Genomic DNA, 21,561 nt, shown 5'->3' on the forward strand with positions numbered 1-21,561 from the left:
TATATTTTTCAAACGACCACTTCACAAATCGAAGATTTTTCGTTTACATACCGTTTCAATAATTAGTTTTATGGATATGGTTAGAGTTACAACCAAAACTACAAAGCTGAAATGAACAAATTGAGTTATCACAGTTCCGCTTTTGTGGAATAACTGGCGCTATATTCACTCAATCAACGTCCCATCAAGCCAATTATTATTTCCAAACATACAAAATATAGTTCACCGTTGCGCAATATTTTCTTTGTTCACTTTCCTTGAAATAAATCTCGAAAGCTCAAGGCTAGTTCAATGAAATGTGCCATACAACAATACTAATTAGAACAAACATTGAACATTCTATCAAACCTTGTTCAAAGGTAAGTCATTCCGACTTTAATGTGTAGAACCAAAAACCTGAAATCTACACAAACCATGAAGCTGCAAGTTGGGAACCAAGAGTTAAACTCGCATGTGCATTGCGAATATCAAAGCCGTTATTGTATGGCCTTTATTATTGAGAGGCCGGTTCAAGACCACGCTACCCTATGCGAATCTACGAATGGAAGAGAGGACTCAGCCTCTCGCGTCTGTCTGAACACACAAACGATACAGAGCTTAGAAGGTAAGAAAAATTAAATACTTAGCATGTTCCGTTCGTGTTAATTCGAGTATTAGGAATCAAAATCCATCAATTAATTGTAGAGGTATTAATGTTCAAAAACTGAACACTTTTTCACATCGAAATATTGAAATGGGCCCCTATATTGAAGGGTTAGACGTAGTCCTACGTCAAAAGCGTAATTTCTATTATAAATTAATATTTCGTTTTCGTTTTTCGAATTTTATTCTGAGGTCAATGTAATCGGGGCACAGTCCCCATTTAACGAGGATAAGGAATAGCGTCGGAAGGCAATTTTGCGTGCAAACCTGTATTCCACTGATTGCCTGGTTAGTCTGAAACATAGGATACGATCCTTGAGCAAGGGCCGGCAGAACTTTAGCGTCGGACGTCATACGTTTGCCTGGCGCATAATCATGACTCGTATACGATTTACGTTGCGATCTATTCTAGGAACCGAGTCATTTATACCGATTATGTTTTCCCGTGTTACAATATTTCTAGCCTTCATGTGACATTACACTTTTTCAGAACGGTTGTTGCAGTTGTTTTCCGGTCACGGTTTGAAACATGATTAGCTCTTCAATATTCCACATTCGCGACATTCGTATAACGTATAGAATATTTCCATCAAAATACATTACGAATTGTTGAGAAATACTGTAGAACCCCGATTATTCGCGTGCGGATGTTCCGCCGTGCAGTTTAACCGCGGACGCAAATTCCGCGATAAAAAAGTAAAATCACAACCCACAAAGAAACCAATTGCAAGCGATAACAACAAAGAAAATGCAATACGTCTTATGATTCGAACCGGAATTCGTTAGTTACTTGGCAGGCAGGTCTTTCGTTTTGTTTATAGCTTTCACATTCCCTCTAATAGTAACTAATCCCCAATTTAGTGATGTGGCCTTTAATAAAAGAAATACCTTCATTTCGTGCTAACACCTTATTTTCAGTCTTTTTGCGCTATCCACGATTTTCGTTATTCACAATGGCTTTGCTAGACTATTTCACCGGCAATTTTAACTTCGCGTTCTACAGTACTATGTTTAGTCAGAGACTAACGTTTAAATGTTTTACGTTTAAACTTTAAATTAAATTTTTCTATAATTAATACAATTTTTAATAAATATTAGAGAAACCACAACCGCCATTGGAAGCATTATTTTCAAAGTTGGAAGTTTCTGTGGCGAGAGATATATCGTTTGATTTATGTCATCTGCCTGACGCCGGAGCCAGCCATTAGTCACGGAAATTTTTAAGTCCTTTTCAGCAATGCATATTTGACACTGTTTATTTATCGAAATATTTCAAATTTAGTACAGAGTTTGAATGTGGAATGAGTTCTTATCCATAGCGTTCCTCTATTTATGTCAAATTTGGGGAGAGATTTATCTCGTAGAGTATCGAATGTGATGTCAGTGTTGGGGAGATGGAACGGCTAGCTGTTGATTCTTTATGAATTGCGTTGTACGCAACATCTATATTACAAAAGATACTGCTATGATATGAACCTCGAACCAGTCAAGCATCAAAGTCGTACCTGATCAGATACCGAGTCACTCACCTCTATTCCGGTTCCCGATCGGGTTTGAAATTAGTAAAATGATGCATTTTGTAATTCGTTCGACTTCGAATTATTTCGAAATTGGTTTTCATCATTGTAAGGATGCCAAATTTGCAGAATTGTTCGCAATTTTATTGATATTTACCACTATTCTGTTGCAGATTGCAGGGATATGGTATATCTTTTCTTTAAATGGTCCCTTACACGATAAACAATAATGACATTACTTCATCAGAATGACGATAGCAATGATCGTGTATGGTTGACAAAATTGATATGACGGGCCATAATTATATACTTCCGGATTTTCTGATCTCGCTTCATCATGACTATAATAGGGCAGGGAAGCATTCAAATACGGCTGAGAAGAAATGGTCGATTTGCCAAACGGGGCCTAGTTTGAAGGCGACAAAATAAGTTTAGATGATAAATGGAGCATTTTCTTGAAAACACAAATTCCCGGTATATATTTGACAGAATGTATTGTTTTTTGATTGTCAATGTCAATGCGAAGGTAGAAACCTCTTTAGACGATCCTTTGCAACTTTGAAGAAATTTCTTTCGGGCAAAACACAAACTATTTTTTTTATTAAAAAAAATATTTTTTATTTTATTCAACTGAAATTCAAAATATAAAAATATGTACAATATAATTTGCATGAATTACCTAACTAATATATAACTACACTAGTCAATTATTTATCTTATTCGATACCAATTTATACTTATTCTGTTTTCTCTGTGTACGGTTTTGATTCACGACCAGTTTTATAACTCTTTTATGTTTCATTAAAATTGAATTTGCTTTTTTTTCTGTCATGCTTTTATGAAGTATTTGAATTGTATAACATTATGCATCGATAACCTCATTCACTCATCTGACGGTGTACTAATTGTCTTTATTTTTTCACACATTTTTTCTTTAGTTTGTGTGCTTTCTTAATTCTTCGCCTTCGTTTCATCGTTTTTATTTCACCAGTTTCCTCAGTTCTACATTTATTCCTACCTTACATGCTCTTTTTTGCTCCAACTTGTGTGTGTATAGTTTATATGGAATGGATTTCATTGTATAATTCGTGTTTGCCTGCTGCACATCAGCACATCAAACTGCAATCGAGTTTTACTAGTTATGTGTTCAACAGAAGTGGACGTACATCATTGCTTGGTTGGTTTACTTATTTCGACTACTCTCATTCGTGATGCTTTTTTGTCGTTTGTTGCCTTTGTTGTATGGCCACCCCCTTTTGTTTGATAATCTCATAATTGATAATTACAATTGTCATCATTCAAGAAAACTATAATACTGATCAAGATTACTTTAGCTTCAGTTAGTTACTGACAGACAAATGCTGACTTGAGATGTGGAAAGATACGAACGCATGGTTTGTATGCATTATAGTTTACGGTCTATGAACGTATATTCAGCAGCTTGAAACAGCTGCAGATCTCAGTTTTTTTTTTGTAAAATTTCGAAATAAAATTTACATTTGATATCATTATCGAGTTGGCTTAGAGATTATTCAAGACAAAAAGTATATTCGTTGAAGTGTTACTAATAAACACTACTCATTAGATTTTGCCAAAACGATCCGTGGTTACATCAAAGACTGTAGTTCGCGCCCCAACATGTCCTGACATGTCTGCTTTCCGAGCTAAGCGGAAAGTTTCGAATTTGTGACGCGAACAAAACAGAAACTCATGCCCCGCCCGCTCGACATCACCACCAGCCAATGCAATGGGAGAGAAAGGGACGAAAACTCCTTATAACAGTTCTGCTGAAAAGTTCATAAGATTGACGTCTAGATGGCGCCTCTTGCAAAAAATCTACTTGACTATCACAAAGCACCATCTTTCAATGGATACGTGTCAAAATTTTACAGCAATCGGTCTATTGGTTCGTGAGTTACAGCATTGAGAGTGAAGCAACTTTTGTTATTGTGAAAAAAATGGAATAATCACAAATCAATGAAAACGATAGCAAAATGGCATGAATTGAGCTTCGAATTGCTTCCGCATCCACTGTATTCTCCAAATCTGGCCCCCAGCGAGTAGACGCGCAACACGATTATGAGCAAGTTGCGGAGCCAGTTCAGTGGAATGGCGATTCAACAGATCGACGATGCGGACGGCATCTCAACAAATTAAGGACAGCTCACGAGTTTTCTCGTGTTTCGCGTTTCGACTGTTACGGATGTATCCCGAAATAACCCGTGTTTTCTACACTTGATGGTTAAATCCTTGGTCTGCCAAGAATCTAACAAGGCCTACCGATAGCTCGCCTTCGTCTCATCCACACCGAAGGAAACGATCTCATTCATGGAATCCGAACAAATGAAGCGTACAAGTTTGCCCCAAAACGTTCGGTCTCAGGCGTATGTTCTGCATATTTCTTTGCGGTCCTTAATATGTTAAGTGATCCTGTTATACCACAAGAAGCGATGTCGCGTTCTGATGCCGAGAAATGGAACGTAGCCATGCAGGAGGAGTACGATGCGTTGATCAGCAATGGTATCTGGAACCTGGTAGAACTCCTGGAACTCCTGGAAGGCGATAAAATGGGGGTTCAAGACTAAGTATGATGCGAGCGGAAATGTAGACTGATACAAAACGAGGTTGGTGATTAAAGGTATTTCGCAGCGAAAAAGGGTAGATTATGACGAAACGAACTCCCCCATCGTCCACTACAGTTCGCTGGAGACCTGGAGGAAGAGATATATATATATATATATATATATATATATATATATATATATATATATATATATATATATATATATATAGAGCAGTCCCCAATCTTTGAGGATCCTAAAAATATTTGCTACTTGTGCTGCTTGTGCTGCTTGAACAAGGCGTTGTACGGACTCAAGCAGTCAAGTCGAGTCTGGAACAACAAGCTGGACTCGATGCTGAAGAAATTTGACCTTACACAAGCGAACTACGACCCCTGCGTTTATTATCACATCGATGGACGGCGGATGATATACGTGGCAGTATACGTCGATGACGTGTTTTAATAAAATTTTGGCCAAATTCAACTTGGAAAGCTGTAAACCAGCCAAGACACCGATGACTGACAAGCTGAACAAGGAAATGTCAACAAAAACCCCTGACGAGACGAATCAGATAGCCAACACCCCGTATCAGGAAGCAGTCGGTAGTCTGATATATTTGGCTCAGTGTACCCAATGTAGCTGATTATTTGCCGTGAATCAGCTGAGCCGATATAATTCCAATCCTGGAATGCAACACTGGAGTCCGTTACCTCCGCAGAACCGCGAAGTGAAGCTGACGTACAGGAAGGATGTTAATGAAGAAGTTGGATACAGCGATGCGGACTGGGCAGCAGCTTTGGACGACAGAAAACCGACGAGCGGTTACATCTTGAAGCTACAGGGTGCAGTGATTCCTGGTGCTATAACTGGCAGCCTACAATTGCGTTTTCAACATGTGAAGCTAAATACATGGCCCTATCAGTAGCAGTTCAGGAAGCATCGTGGTGAAGTGGATTGATGTCGAAGTTTCAAAAAATTGGCCCTATCAAGCTTCTCTGTGACAATCAAAGTACCATCTGTGTCGCTGAAGCTGGCGGATATAATCCTAGAACGAAGTATATCAATATATGGCATCATTTTATTCGAGATGCGCTGGAGAGAGAAATGGTCAACATCGTTTACGTTAGTAGTGAAGATCAACTCGCTGATGAGCTCACGAAACCGTTAACCCTCGTTAAATTGAACCGAAGTCGTGGAGCCATAAAATTAATTGCTTAAGGAAGAGTATTGTAGTGTAGTAAGCCATGACTCATGTTAGACAAATACATTTTTATTCCGTTAGTTGCCGTCAATCAATCATGTTGTGATTCTACTAGTAGTTACAATAAAAAATATTTATAACGAAAACTTAAAATCTCTCCAAGAGATCTTAATTATACTCTACGACCGTCTATGAAGTACACTCTGTCCAACTTCTATAAGACCACCCTGATTATGTTTCGTTGCAACACAAACAGTTAGAATTTCAACAAGATACATTTATACATTGTAGAATGCTTAGGATAAAGTATATTTTAAGTCAAATTCGTTCAAAAGAGTTGTTTGTTTATTTATTGTGCTTAAATATGATAATTCCAGCTGTCCAGTTTCTACACCCAGAAAATCCATTACGAAAATAAGCTACCAAATCTTTAGTAATGCAAACATTGGTAGAATGTACATATTTTTTGTACATATTACTAACCATGTGTAAAATATATGTCAGATGCAATACACATCACTACCAACGATTGGTACATTTTACTACACGGTGCTCGTAAATTTGACGATTGTCATTCTGGCAACCGCGAAAAGAATGAAGTGACATCATTTCTAATTTCACCGTGCGGATAGCAACAACATGAAGGTAAATGATTTTGAATTATTTTCAATCATGTATTAAAGGAAGATTTATTACAGGAAACCTACGTACATATTCGACGTTTGGACGGCTGATGGAGATCATATGCAAGCATCGATCAAAATGTCGCTGTCGGTAGCTGGAATTAACTTTTGTGGTGTTGATGTTGGAGGATTCTTCGGAAATCCTGACTCTGAACTTTTCTACCGATGGTATCAAATAGCTGCGTTTCAACGTTCCTGCGGTCCCAAAATTAATGTTTATTTGCCAACAAATTAAACCAGTGAGTCCGACTACTAGTATGATTCAGATGATAATATCGATTTTTTTTTCACAGGAGAATCAACGGAACTGCATGTTTATGCCATCCATAGCCAACCATAGCGGAATGAGCGAACAGCGAAGCGAAGCCTGCGAATCGACAACATGCAGCATCAGAAACCGGCGTTATTTATTTTTAACTAAGCTAGGGAACATAACTTTGTATCGAGGCCTTTGTAATTGAAACAGAAATAAATATATTTAAGTGTAATTTGGCTATTCAAGCTAACCACAAGCGTTTTAAAAAGCCACCCCGAAGTCCTTGAACTGTAACTTATATTGAACCAACGTTGAACCGACATCTTATACTGGGTTATACTGGCTGATTTGACATTTGTTTACCATTGTTATCGCGTAATATGTACGAACTGACTAATCATTGGTAATATTTACCAAAAAAATCGTCATATATACTAAGAGTGTATAAGACCATTTCAAAATTCATAAGTATTATCAATGAAGAACTCAAAACGATCAGCTGATTTACATGTCAATAATTGGCACCCTTGCCATTTCGACTGATAACCTTGAAAATTCGTGTTGGAATACGATTTACCAAGTTTTGTGAAACGGATTTCTCGATATTTTTGCATTTTTCCGAAATTGCGACCTTAAGCTCTTCAATCGTGATGTATCGCTTTCCTTCATTGTAGATTTTACGTACAAGGATCCCTCTACGATTTTCAACAGGTTTCAAGTCTGGAGACCGAGCCAGTCAGTCAAAAAAATTGAGTTTTTGATCCCTAATCCACTGCTTAGTTTCCTTGTTGGTTTGAATAGTAGCATTTTTTTGCTGGAATGTGAATTTTTTGTGACGATATCCACGTAAAAACGGTAGTATAGAGGGTTTCAGAACATGTATGTAATCCTTGAATGATGTGAATGCTATCTTGAGTTTTCCAGTTGTACAGAATCCCACCCAAACCATGCACGAGCCTCCACCAAAATTCCTGGTTGAAAAATACTGTTCCTTTTTCCGTAAATCACACCAGTACCCGTTGAAACCATAAGGACCATCCAAAATGGACCTTTTTTCGCCACTGAAGATAATCTAGCAAAGTTAAAAGTAAAAAAATAATAATTGAAGAACTTTTTGTTATGGTATATAGACAAATGTATTCTTTTGAAAACGTACTTTGTCATGATATGCCATGTTACACTGTTGATTCATGTGAGCTTTGGCAAAACTCAGACGTCTTTCGATGTGAGATGATGTAAGATTAAAAGTTTCAACCTTTTTAGCCCTCTTCATGTAGGGACTTTTTATCAAAAATTGACGAATTGTCTCCCGTGAAACATTTAAATTTAAAGATTGCTTTATTTGCATAAGCGATTTTGAAGTATTCGAAGCTGTTATAATTATTTTCCGTTTATCCCGGTCTAAGAGCTTTGATTTACGTGGAGCTCTCTTCTTTTTACCGTATCCTTGAGGATTGGATCGTCCAATCCGACGAGCATTTTCTCTAATTCCAACATTTTCTTGGTGAAATGGCATCGATTTGTCCTTTTTCTCTATCCGTGAACACTTTTATTTCGGTGTTTTCCAGATTTATTAATCAAACTAACTAAAAACAACGGAAAACGTGTGGAGGCGATCTGGCGTAGTGGTAACATCCATGCCTCTCACGCTAAAGGTCACGAGTTCAATTCTCACTTCCCGACATTCTTCCAAAAATGGAAGTAAAAGTTACGAACCATCCAAATGAGTTGAAAATCACTATAATACAGATATAAAAAAAAACGGAAAACGTAACTGGTCTTATAGAAACTTGACACTTGAAAAGTACAAAAACGTTTGTTTACACTCAACGCTTGCATACGCACATATGTAAATCATGCAGTGTATGATAGTTACCAGTACAATTACACTAAAAAATAAATTGAACTTTGCTCGTTTACAATGACACAAAGCAGCAAGATCATCACCTGGTCTTATAGAAGTTGGACAGAGTGTATGTAATCAAGCGACATGTAGATGAGAGTTGATAACGGATACATATGCAAAAACAAACAATTTGAAGATGTATATTACTCATATCATTGAACAGTTCATTCCCTCCCGACTGCTTTTTTTTTAACAATTCTGTAGTCAGACGTTTGATAACGCAGTCTTACTCACGCTACTGAATCTAACCAAGCATTACAACACTGCAAGATGCGAAATCAAACCATTTTTCTCACGATAAGCACCATTAGGCAACAGAGAGAGCTCTATTTGTACCCATCGATACACCCATAACTCAAACCCCCGATTCTACTTCCCCTGGTAACCTCCAACTCCCCCCGGTGACTGATATCCCACAGAATTGCTTGTTCAAACTAAACATCCACACACCCATAATTTTTTTATACACTGGCCAGGAGAGTTCATAGTTCATAGATCGTGAGCCTACCCATGCGTTCGATTCTTTCCTCTTCAATGCCTCCGCAGTTATGTCATACAAAACGTTGTGGCTGGCAATGGCGGGGGTGAGGGGAATGAGAAACATCATCGTATAGGCCGCCGGTATAACAGAAATCAGCACAGAACCATAAAAGCAAGACTTACAATTTATTGTCCACGCCGTGAAATTCAGTGTCGGTAATAATCGATAAATATTCCAGTATACACACTTTTTTGCATTGGACTGCGGCACGCAATAATCACCGGACTAGAATCAAAGAAGGCTTCTCTCGTGCCGATTGCTTGCATGAGAGGGGTGGTGCTAGATTCACCCACACACCCACATTGCACATTCACAGCCTGCTTTGATTTCGGTTATGTGATTACAACAGAACGGCAGTTGGATTATTTCGATCGAGTTCATGTTTCAGTATATTTTTTTTTCTCTGTAGCGTAAAGCTCCATTTTTTATTATTTGGTTTTGTTGTTTACTCAATTGTGACTTTTTACTGCCAAAAACGGCGATGGGCGATAGATGATAACGTTGAGGGGAACGAACGTTTCTCTCATACGGTAGTTCGAAATATTCAGTCGATGTATGTTGTGAGCAAATGTCCAGGATCGTATCAAACTCACCTCTCTATACACATTGTGGCTGTATGCATTCCTCGTTTTTCCAGTGTTCTCTCCGGTATGTTTGTGTATGATTCGCAAATTTATTAACTTAGATAAATTCTCTCAACTAGAACATGCGACAGCTAAGCTGGGCGTAGATAACTAAAACGAGTAGCACAACGAATGACCTATGCTGCAGTAAAATATAGATGTTCCTCTGTTTAACCATTGATATACTGTCTGCAAAAGCCGGAAATGGGAAGAGAGAAAGAAGAAAAAAGCCGTTTAGTGGTGATGGAAACACATTAATTTCGTTTCGAAATGTGTACATAAATTTTTAAACTTAGATCAGCTAGTTCGAACCCCACACACACGCACACATACACATATACATTCATTGCCCAAATTCCTATCGAGGATACCGTGGTGAATTGGTTGCGGTTGGAGTCGCTTGTTGGCTTTCCACAAGATAGAGGTCGTCGATAGAGGACCTGATTATCAGAAACTGTTTATAGTCTAATAACGTTTTCATTGCGCTAGATTAGTGTTAGTTTTTAAGTGTATTAGTGTATTTTAGTCATTAGGGTTATAATATAACCTGTTGACATTAGTTATAAATAAATAAATAAATGAATATATATTCATGATCCGTGCGTTGTGTTTTTAAATATTGTTTTCCTAAAACTGTAAACTTCTGACGTTTATTGTTTTTTTTTGACGTAGAACTACGTCTTTGATCTCTATAAAGGGGGTAGGTCACTACAAAAAATTAAAGGTTTTCAAATGCATATTACGCAAAATCGTTATTGCGATATATGTTCTACTCCCCCTTATTCCACGCGGTGAATGACGTGATATGGCTCAAGTGACTGTATTCCCGTAAGCGAATGGCGTGATTATAGTTCGTTAGTAGGTGAGATTTGAAGTCGTGTCCTCATTTGTTATCGACTCGAGGGTCAAATAGGAGCTAAAAAGTAATGTGGCTTCCAGTATAAATTAGTAAACTTTGCAGTCTCACGTCACTCGCCGCGCGGAATAAAGGGGACTATATACTAGAGGTGTGCAAATCAGCTCATCATGATGAACAGCTCTGATCATATCAGCTCATCTAAATGAGCTGTTCTTTATGAACAGCTCTTCAGCTCAGTTGTCAGTGCCGACTTTCAATTTGGGTCCCAAACTTGATAGCCACGAAGCCAGTTTGAAAATGTTAAAATTCAAATGAAATTTTTCACACCATATTATTAATTACTTGAAACACGTATTCAAGACTATTATTTACAACAGACTCGGCGAGTACAACATTTCCGACATTTTTACTGAGGCTTTACATTACAATAGAAAGTTTTCTTCAAAAAAAAAAAAATCTTATGAGATTTTTGCACCGCCTGCAAACAAAGTGTTTTTCATTGAAATAGAATACTCATTTGATACACAGAAGTTAATTTTCATTAATAATTTGAATTTTAAAAACGTGTTCATTCTGCCTGAGAGCCAATTATTATTTTTGGCGCCCCCTAAACTGGTAAACAAAGCTCAATGCCGTCAACGCGAATATAACAGTTGAAAAGACGAGGGACAAATGAAACTAAACTGATGTCTTAACACGAAGAGCGAGAGACGGTCAGTTCATTTGAATCTTACAGCTCACACACTCTCTTCAATTCTACAGCTCTTTTCTCTCCTTCATCATCATCAAAGTGAGCTGAAGAGCTGTTTGATTTTTTTTGCGAGCTGTTCCGCGTCAACTCACTTCAAAGAGTCGATTCTTCGGAACAGCTCATGAGCGGATGGCACATCTCTACTATATACCATTAGATAAAAAATCATTCAGCATTTTTTGCGATTATATATATACAAACTTTTAAGATAGTATAACAAATAAAAAACTTAGTGAATAAGTGAGGATGTTTTTTAGACTTTACTCGCTGCTTGCGGGGTAACAAACAACATGTTTGCACATAATTCGGGCGTTAGCCTATAATGGTAGAGAAAGGAAAACCGTTCACGAACAATACGAAAGAACTAGTTTGCAAAAAAAGATTGATCGAACGGTCGTTCTTAAAAAAGCGGTAGTTCGCCATACGAACTGTTTCTGAATGAGCTGATTACGAGCGAACTGTTTGGGAACGAATGAGTAGCTGGACTGTATACATGTGGAAAGCAAATTGTGTAGGACGGAACGGATGAGTATAACGAAAACGCTTGGTGAAAACTAAAAAAGGTAACGATATTGTCATTAAAAAAAACGCATGTAACATGTGACTTATTTTGTTAATCCAGGCTAAATTTTTAATTTAAAATAAGGATTGGTTTCATCATTTCAATTAAATTCGATTCTCGGGATAGCTTAAAATTTTCAATTGAATATATTTTGTATGTGTAATATTTATGTACTTTCTGTGTATTGTTGTTGCTTTCAATTCATTGTTTGACTTATTGCCATTACCATTACCGGAATGTATGTAAAAATTTCAAAATGTCGTTACTCATTTTTTTTCTGATTGAATTACTGTTAAATATAATATTTAATGCAATCTAGTTTGAGTCCCATCAGAAAATATGAAAAATTGCGCGAGTCAAATTATTGCATACAGCATTGGAAACATATTTTACATACTATTTGCGGTTTTCAAAGAAGAAGCACCTTGTATTTTCCCTTTAATTAACAAAAAAATAATTCTATGCAAATTAGAAAATATTCTACTTGATCTGGTGTTCAAAAAAAAAAACGTGTTCGCTTAGGTGAACGGTAAGCGACTAAGCCTTTCATCAATTTGAATAACTTTACCCATATCTACTCCATGGTCTGTTTTCACATTTCGTGACAAGCTGAGTCGATGTATATTTACTGTAGGGGCGGTTTTATTGATAAGGATTTTCATGTACATTTATGAACATCGATACAAGAACCAGAGAATGTCGAGTGTTTCCTGTTGATGTTGAAATGAGAGATGGGCGAGCGCTCACGAGCCGCTCATTTGAGCCGTTTCGTCAGAACGAGCGTACGAACCACGGTTCTTTACAAATGAAAGAGTCTCGGCTCAAAAAAAACCTCGGTTCTAAGAAGATCCGCTTTTGGAAAGTGTCTCGGCTCAAAAAACAGCCGCGGTTCAAAAAAGCCGCTCTTGGAAAGAGTCTCGACTCAAAAAAAAAAGCCGCGGTTCAAAGAAGATCCGCTTTTGGAAAGTGTCTCGGCTCTAAAAAGAGCCGCGGTTCAAAAGAGTCTCGGCTCAAAAAGAGCCGCTCAAATGAGCCGGATCGTTTCAATGACCGAGCGGTTCTGAGCCGCTCACTAAAATGAACCGTTTTACCCACCGCTAGTTGAAAAATCTATCTATTTTTTTTACAACAGTTTACTATTGAAAATAGACATGTTTAATGGTTCCGGGTTCGGATTCTTTCTGCCACTACAATGCTTGCAATCCGTTTGAAGTTCATTTCAGGCCATATAACAAATGGTTTTTTTAGAGTCACTGCAAGAAAAAACAAATATCTTTCAACCCAACAAATATGATGGGTAGAAAACATTATAATCTACAATTGTTATTCATCGGCTGTATTATTTCGTGAGGCTCTATCAAAGCTCTACTGTTTTTTTTGTTATTCTAGGGAATTCCGGAATAGTCTGTTTTAAATTGTAAAAATACGATAGATGCTTCAATTGGTTCAAATTCGGAACATCGAGCCAATCAATGTTGAGATCACCAGCAGTTATATTCAATTTGCTACAATCAAAGAAACTCTTCCACCAGTTTTCTAAGATTTCTAGAAAAAAGGTTGTTCACTTGAACTGGGGGAATGATATAAAATTCCAAAATTTCCCATCTGCATACCCCTTTCAACTGAAATTGGCAAGAACCAATTATTTTCAACAGATTCGTTTAACCGAATGTTGAATTTAATTGGTTCTTTTGCGTCAATAGCAACTCCTCCAGTTTGTCTGGAATATGAAAGGCAGATTTACCAAATGGTTACTTTCCAGAGCCATGGAAAGTTATGAATGCTGTTGTTCGATTTTTCGAACGCTTGGCCTAATATGGGTTAAGGTTTTTTGTGAGGCTAAGAGAAAACTCTGGTTTACGGTGGTAAGTCGTTGACACCTTGGAATACAACATTCGCCTCGTTATCACTTATATACATCCATTGTCACTAGGGCTGTTAAAAGTTCATGTCGAGCGTTTTTTGAACTATTAGACGAAATTTGTGAATGGCGACTTGCAAACAGCTTTTTTCGGTACAGATTACATTTTTTTTTATCAAAAGTACAGGTTGGAACAGATTTTCTGAAGTGATAAGTTAAAAACAAGTGGTGTTGATAAAGCTGGTGAGGCAGAGATTTGATTTCGATTCCCGTCCACTGTAATGTTGAATCCCAGTAACATTTTCAATCTAATAAGCATCAAAGAAGATGGGGAATGAAAACCGTGTCTGAATATGAAATTGCTCCGTAGTGAAATCTCTGTTGGATAAAATGGATTGACTGAAAAGAAATGACTGTTTGTGGAGCTGATCGAATAAATGAGAAAAAATCGATCTTAATGATCCCACGCACAAAATTGCTGTTTCTAACGATCGACGACGATGAAACAGGCGTTCGGCGGTCAACGATTCGATAACACTGAAGAAATACGTGATGCAGTTACATCGTACTTGAAAATGTTGGACGCTACGCACTTCACGCTCGGAATAGAAAAACTCGTGTCACGCTATGAAAAATACCTCGAAAGTTACGGCGATTATGTAGAAAAATAGAAAATAAAACGTAGATTAGGAAATCTAATTGTTTTTTGTCCTATCTTTAATTTCCGCGATTTCTGCGGCACTGAAACTTATTTTTTGAACGACCTTCGAATCAATAAAATAAAAAGACACATTAATCTTATTCCTCTCTCTTATGATTTTGGGATATTGACAATTAAAAAAGAGTCTCGATTGATCAATTTTAGAAATGTTCGCTCTATGTTTGTTGTTTTTTCCAAAATAAAAACATGTGTTCACATCTGACACCCCTGATGATATCGATAAATAGTGACAGAAGTCTTTCCCATCTACCAAATAAAACTTATCAATGAAACTCGTGTACTGGAATAGGATATTTCGCTCGACTCGACAGTGACTGGAGCCAGAAGACGAGTTATTTGTCTTGTTTTATGAAATAAGGCATATGATTATTTAGAAATCGTGCATCCGGAATTTTCATGTTCCTAACCAGCAGTTCAGGTTCTATTACTGAATGTATGTCATTTCGTCAAAGTATAAACAACTTTTTTTTGTCTTTTAATGTCGGAATTTGTATCAATGAAAAAAGTTTTCGGGCAATTTTACAGCACTACTTTAATAACAAAACTGTAGGGGATGTGTTTAAGACATGATCGCATTTGCGACGTAAGACTACGAAGTCATTTTATTCAATTAGGCTCGATGAAAACCGACGTTCGATATCATTTTATCGAGTTCCACCTTTGAATTGCAAGTTGCGCATAAAATCACACCACGATTTTATTCACAAAACGATACACTATCCACCATTCAAAGTGTTCTTGATCGCTCGCTGGCAGGAGCAAGACTGGTTATTAAAAATTGCAAATATTCTGCTTTTTCGCTCTGGTCGTGTGAGCAAGTTGCCATTGGGTAGCTGTCTGTTCACAGTATTTCGGGATTGATTCGCGGTGGTATTCGCAGTTTTCTTATTGACAGTACGGGTAGATAAGCACAAAAGTGAGCAGAGCAAATGTATGAGAAAATGGGATTGTTTCTAACTGTCTTCAATTCAAGTCATTCAAAGAAATCATAGAGAAATCTAGCCAATATTGGGTGATCCGGGAGAATCATGTATTAAGATGTAGAGCTCCGCCTCATCTGAAACCACCGAATATTGATTAGTGAATTTTTTCTTTCAACTAGCAATAATCGCACCTCAGATGTACCTTATTGGTTACGATATCGCGCAAATCTGATTAGTGAATTTACACGACTATGGACTTGGTAAGCCATGAGATGGTCGTACGTAAAGATGAAAGTGAATAGTGGTCATAGAACTTTGCTGTTCTCATGTATTTCTTTGATTTTATCCTTCTTTATAGTGCGAAGTATATCTTTAATAAAAAGGATTGTTCCATCATTGTAGTCTAACGGGTGACAACTAACAAATGAATGTTTTTGAAGCTCTACGAATACGAATTTTATCCATCCTTTATGCGTTCACCTTAACACATGGTGATGAGACCACTTGGGCATCGTCAATCATAGTAACCCATGAATTTTCAAACAAAATTTGACTGCGCTATCAGTTGAGTTATGGCGAATACAGTATAGTTACTTCCTTCATCGTGTTTGGCCGGACATGGTCTTCGCCCATTACGCTGGAGGAGATGAACCGCTAGAAAACAGATGTTGTTTCGAGATCCCCCAACCCTCCGAACATCCCCAGCTGCGTCCCGTTGAGAATCTGGGCAAAACTAAAGCGGAGAGTCTACTCCAACAGTTTCGTGGCGAAGACGGAGAAGGAACTGATAAATAAAGCTTAGAAAGAACTGACCTTTTTTTCCCCATCCGAGAATTGTCCATTTCTTCAAAGAATGCGTTATCGCAATATTTTAAACAGGATTTTGTTCTTACCAAATAAGCAAGCAACCAAAAAAGCACCCAACAGCAGGGATCGGACAGCTTTCTTGTCGAAAACTTGCTTATAGTTCATTGTTAAATCCCGTATATGAAAATGATTTGTTAAAATCATTTATCATAGAGAATATTACCTCACAATAAACACGAAATTAAATCAAAAAGAAAATTAAGTATGAAGTTGGGAATCATATTGCGATAACCAGTAGTTTATGTTGAATTCTAAGATGTGATTGAAATATGAAAACATGACACAAGACGAACACCAGACTGATTTTTTGCAGTTTCAGAAGAATGAGAAAACTTTTTCTTTGCTTCTCTTAGGGAATCGCTAAAAATGTGCCTCCATTCCTAAGTTCATGTTGCTCTGAGTATGTGAAACTTCTAACATACTTTTTTATGCTTTTCTATGCATTAATTTAAAACTTTGTCCGGAAACCTAGCGAGCGCCTGTACCTTATTTGGATGGTTTAGAATAGTGTTAATTCCCACAGCACCGAGGTCGATTCATATCACCGTATCATAAAACATGAACAATAATGATTTGTTTGGGAAATACACGCATCTCGTCAGATATTGCAAACTTTGAGAATAAGTTTAATTCTCTGAACAGTAAGATTGACTTTTGTGTTTTGTTCTAGCAATACATCGCCAAAGCAGACTCGACTCAACAACATATACTCTGTGCGCTTCATCGAGAATATGCTCAAATTCGAATCCACGAACGGCCCTAGCAAAAATGCTTCGCATCAATGCAGATAATCTGTGCGTTTTGCAAGTATAAACGCTCAACGCCTGAGCGTCTTGTCATTCCAACCATATTGGAACATGAACTCAAATTTGGTAAAACCAAATGTAGAACAGCACCTATGGAGGAATTTCAGAGCTCGTCATAGATGTCATACGTGCTTCGAGAGACATTCAACTGAAGCGGCAGCATGCAGAATGTGTTAATTTTTTACTGTTGAGTGAAAACGTGCGAAGGAATACATTATGCACCCCAGTTCTGGTATGGTGTATTTTCGAAAACAGAAACGGTCAACAGAGAGAGATACAGCGGAGATAGGCTTAAACTGAATCATCAAGAGTTTTAAATGTTGCATGATTGTGGCTCAGTTCACAATCAGTTCTGATTATGGCATTCTCACTAAAATTTCACATAATGTCGAATGGTTATCCTCGATGAAACTCACGTTTACTCTGTTTGAAAATTAAGATATCAATCGAATACTTACCAACAAAGAGGGATCCAGCGGATGATGTGACGGCCGATGCGGATGATTCACCTGCAATTGAGGTAAATTGAAAGTCATCATTATAGGTATTTTATGAAGTTTTCGTAAATTTATTTGTTAGTTGAAAATTCAAATTATTGCAGCAATTGTACGGGTGAGATGAAACGGACAATTGCCAGACGGACAACAAAAAGTCTGTGTATTATATTCCTAATGAACGCATCGCGTCTATAAGCGGAAATCAAATCGCCAAAAGTGGGCATATAGCTATCTCGATTTTCATACGGAACATGCTGCGACATGTTGATTTGCACGATAGTATACCCTATGCAAAATATTAGCTCAATCGGACTTCATTTACTAGTGTCGCAGATGTCAAAATTTAAGTTTTTTGAAAACCAAAAAATCATACATGAAATCGGGGTTATCAAAAAAATTGTTTGATGTCAAATATCTTAGAATGTCAAAGAAAACGACTAAGTACCAAAGAGTCGATTTTTGACAAAACATTTTTGTCGAGATGACCGTAGATCTCGACGATTCATGCAATTCGGAGACATTTGGCATCAAACAAAATTTGTTGATAACTCCAATTACCTTTACTCGCCCTTTCAAACTTTGACGGCTGTGCGATACTAGTAAATGAAATCCGATTGAGCTGAAAATTTTGCATAGGGTAGTTTTTCGTTGGAATCAACATTTTTCATCAAGTCCCGTTTGAAAATTTAAGATGGCCATATTTATTGGTACTCTAATGTCCGTGTATACTGATGACTAGCACGATATCACTTATTCGAGAATGTATTAGGGACCAAGATCGTATTAGAGGTGAACATCATGTTAAAACGAAATGGCGGTAGCAAAGAAGCGCATATAAAACAGAAACAGCAACGGAAACATAGACGCAAATACATCCTTTAACACGTTCATGCCGCCAACAGCGAACAGAAGTTAATCAAAGGCGTCTAATAGCACAATCAAATGAGTTATCCGGTAGTGAGCGCCGTACAATGAGCCAGATTTCTGCGAGCAATTGATGGTAAACGCCGGAGTGATCGCGTTAAATAATTATGAACCAAAAACATCGATCGAGGACCATACCATCATTTAAAAAAACGGTATGCCGTGTACTACATGCAACAAGTAGATTCAATTTATGAACAGATCAAAATCAGTCGAAATTGTCTAGTTTTATAATTGTTATAATTGCAAAACGCTAGAATGGAGAGAGCAGAAAAAAGGTCACCACACAACCATATTATCACGGTTACATTCGACACTGCTAAAAATCGATAAGTAGCGGCATTCCCGAGATCCAAGAGATAGAGTCGGTTCAGGACCACCGGTGGAATTGGGACCACCTTCTCCTATCCTAAATTTTACCACTGACCATCGTGTCAATAGGATGAAGACGTTAATAACTCGCTGCAACCGAACCACGTCAACGATCAATGAATTTTAAGCCATTCTCGGGAAATAATTATTATCATGATGGAGACGCACTTCCCTGGCTCAATCCAAACGAATTTTGAACATGCACAGATCGTCAATACAGCTCAATTTTATCCGACCAGATATGAGGTTAAAGCTAAGGAAATGGCCAGGACTATCTTCACGAAGTCAAGGGTTGAATGGGCATTGGATTTCTTGAAGCCTTTATATATTCAGGGCCAGAGGGAAATAATCCAGTGCTGTTGATTAAATAGCAAGGATGTCCCTATTCCTTTTTTCTAGGGATATATTCTCGAGACTGGAAAACAGGCTGGTGAATTAGTCTAACATCTATCATTTTTCAAATGATCGAAAAATATCATCAATCTTCATTGAAAATTACCATCTTTGGAAAGGAGACTACTGAACGAATTCTAATTTGCTACAAAGCAGGTAAATCTTCGAGCTAAAAATTCGAGCTGTTTAACAAGAAAAGGCGACTCCGAGTGTGGCGGAAGAACGACGAGGGCCTCCACAACCTTCATCTACAACCGACTATGAAGCACGGTGGTGGAAGCATCATGGTGTGGAGCTGTTTTTCGTGGGCTGGGGTAAGAATATCAGCTCAGATCAACGGTATTATGACTGCTGATGGTTACATCGACATTATGAGCGAGAACCTGAAAGAATGCATGTTGAAAATGGAGCTGGAGAATAACTACATCTTCCAGCAAGATAATGACCCGAAGCACACTTCGAAGAAAACATCAGCATTCTTCTGATCGGCCCAGATCAAACCAATGACCACTCCAATGCGAATTCATGGGCAGTTTTGGACAAAAAGGTGGACAAAACTGACGTTATGAACAAGCAAAACCATTCTCTTGGGTTAAAGAAGGCTTGGAATCGACCGGACCCTCAACACCTCGGGAACCTCGTGGAGAGTATGCCAAAGTGTTATCAGTTGGTTATCGAGGACAATGGATGTCATATATTTTTTTATCCCATTTGTTTATTCATTTAGACTCATTAGCATTTTAGCTGTAACAGATCCGGATTTAATCGTGTGCATATTACATGTATAAAGCATCTATATAAATAGTAAATTACACAGTAGCCATTCAGGCGTGAGAGTATTACTTCTTCCATTGTTCAGTTAGACCGAACAGCGGAAACATTAGCTATGGTCATTGTTGTGTTATTAATAGCACAACAGCCCAATGAAGAGAGGTCAGGACTCCGACTCCAGGACGACTCCAGGAGTTATTCTATAACAACACAAAGGTGGTCAATTGAGGGCTCTGAGTTTTTAACTCACGATCGGTCGCTTAGTAAGCAAACGCGTAACCGATGTGGCTACGAAAGGAGGTCATATTTACTATTAATTATTTGTTTTTATTTGTTTCTATAATCTTTTCAAACAAACCATAAAGTTTCTTATTTATTGTGTGTCAATGTTCACCCTTTGTGGTCGGAATTAGTTTCTCTTGAAATAGATCCTCTTATCTTTCCACGCTAATAAAATTTTGTTAATGTCGAGTAAAAAGAACATATTCAATAGATTAATATATTCGAAATTTAGCTCCTTGAAGGGGGTATTTTAGTGTAGAATCAAGTGTAGAATCATTTCGATCGTTTTTTCGAGCTCTGAACAAATTAAACGAAGACTATTTTTAATATCCATTTTATAATATTTTTTTCTTTATCATTTAACAACACAACAAGAACTAAATGAAAAAAAAAACAAAATAAGAATAATTACGAGCTGGTGAAGCGGAGGAGTTCGAAAAAACTACTATGGCGTACACGATTCCAGATATTCTGGTTATCCGAAACAAAAAAAAAACAGATTCTGGATCAGTAAAGATTAGGAATCGTTAACCGGGTTTAACCAGTAATACCGGGTCAATTTTCATTACCGAATTACCGGTAATTTTGCAATCAATAACCGGCAATTTTGGTCATTTTCATTTTTACACCGTAAATAATGTTTCCCTTTGAAATATTACGCGAGAATCAAAATAAAATCGGCATCACGGAAAAAACGCTGTAGAAATTCGCCCAGTAGACCGATCCTTTTGAAAATTTTAGACAGTAAAATAAAAACTATTAAACAACTTTTGGCATTTTCTTTTTATTCATACTTCGAGCCCAAGCCCGTATGCTCGGACCTTCCTCTTTATTTTTTGAACAGAAATCCATTTTCTCTTGAAGTCCGCCTCCGATTTGACAATTTTTGGGTTCATCCGGAGGGCCTGCTTCATAATCGCCCAATATTTCTCTATTGGCACATTTCCTTTGGCACGAAGGTGACCCCGTTGGCTTCGTACCACTCCAACACGTCCTTTGAATAGTGGCACGAAGCGAGATCCGGCCAGAAGATGGTCGG

At 37.6% G+C, this 21,561-nt stretch overlaps 1 protein-coding gene and 1 pseudogene across 6 annotated transcripts in view; both read right to left on the reverse strand.

Moving 5' to 3' along the window:
• Positions 1–2,795: 2,795 nt before the first annotated feature.
• The window catches only part of LOC129771299 (zwei Ig domain protein zig-8-like), a 374,094-nt gene continuing 355,328 nt past the window's right edge, over positions 2,796–21,561 (reverse strand). For all 6 annotated transcript variants that reach the window (XM_055774794.1, XM_055774793.1, XM_055774792.1 and 3 more), the window contains exons 10-11: positions 17,742–17,792; positions 2,796–10,122 (exon numbers count right to left, since the gene is read on the reverse strand). In XM_055774794.1, the coding sequence (XP_055630769.1) occupies positions 10,010–10,122; positions 17,742–17,792 (164 nt within the window). In that variant the 3' untranslated portion in view covers positions 2,796–10,009. The remainder of the gene's footprint in view (positions 10,123–17,741; positions 17,793–21,561) is intronic.
• On the reverse strand, positions 15,663–15,840 carry LOC129772401 (U4 spliceosomal RNA; annotated as a pseudogene).

The sequence above is a fragment of the Toxorhynchites rutilus genome, chromosome 2, assembly GCF_029784135.1.
Source record: "Toxorhynchites rutilus septentrionalis strain SRP chromosome 2, ASM2978413v1, whole genome shotgun sequence".
Taxonomy (NCBI): domain Eukaryota; kingdom Metazoa; phylum Arthropoda; class Insecta; order Diptera; family Culicidae; genus Toxorhynchites; species Toxorhynchites rutilus.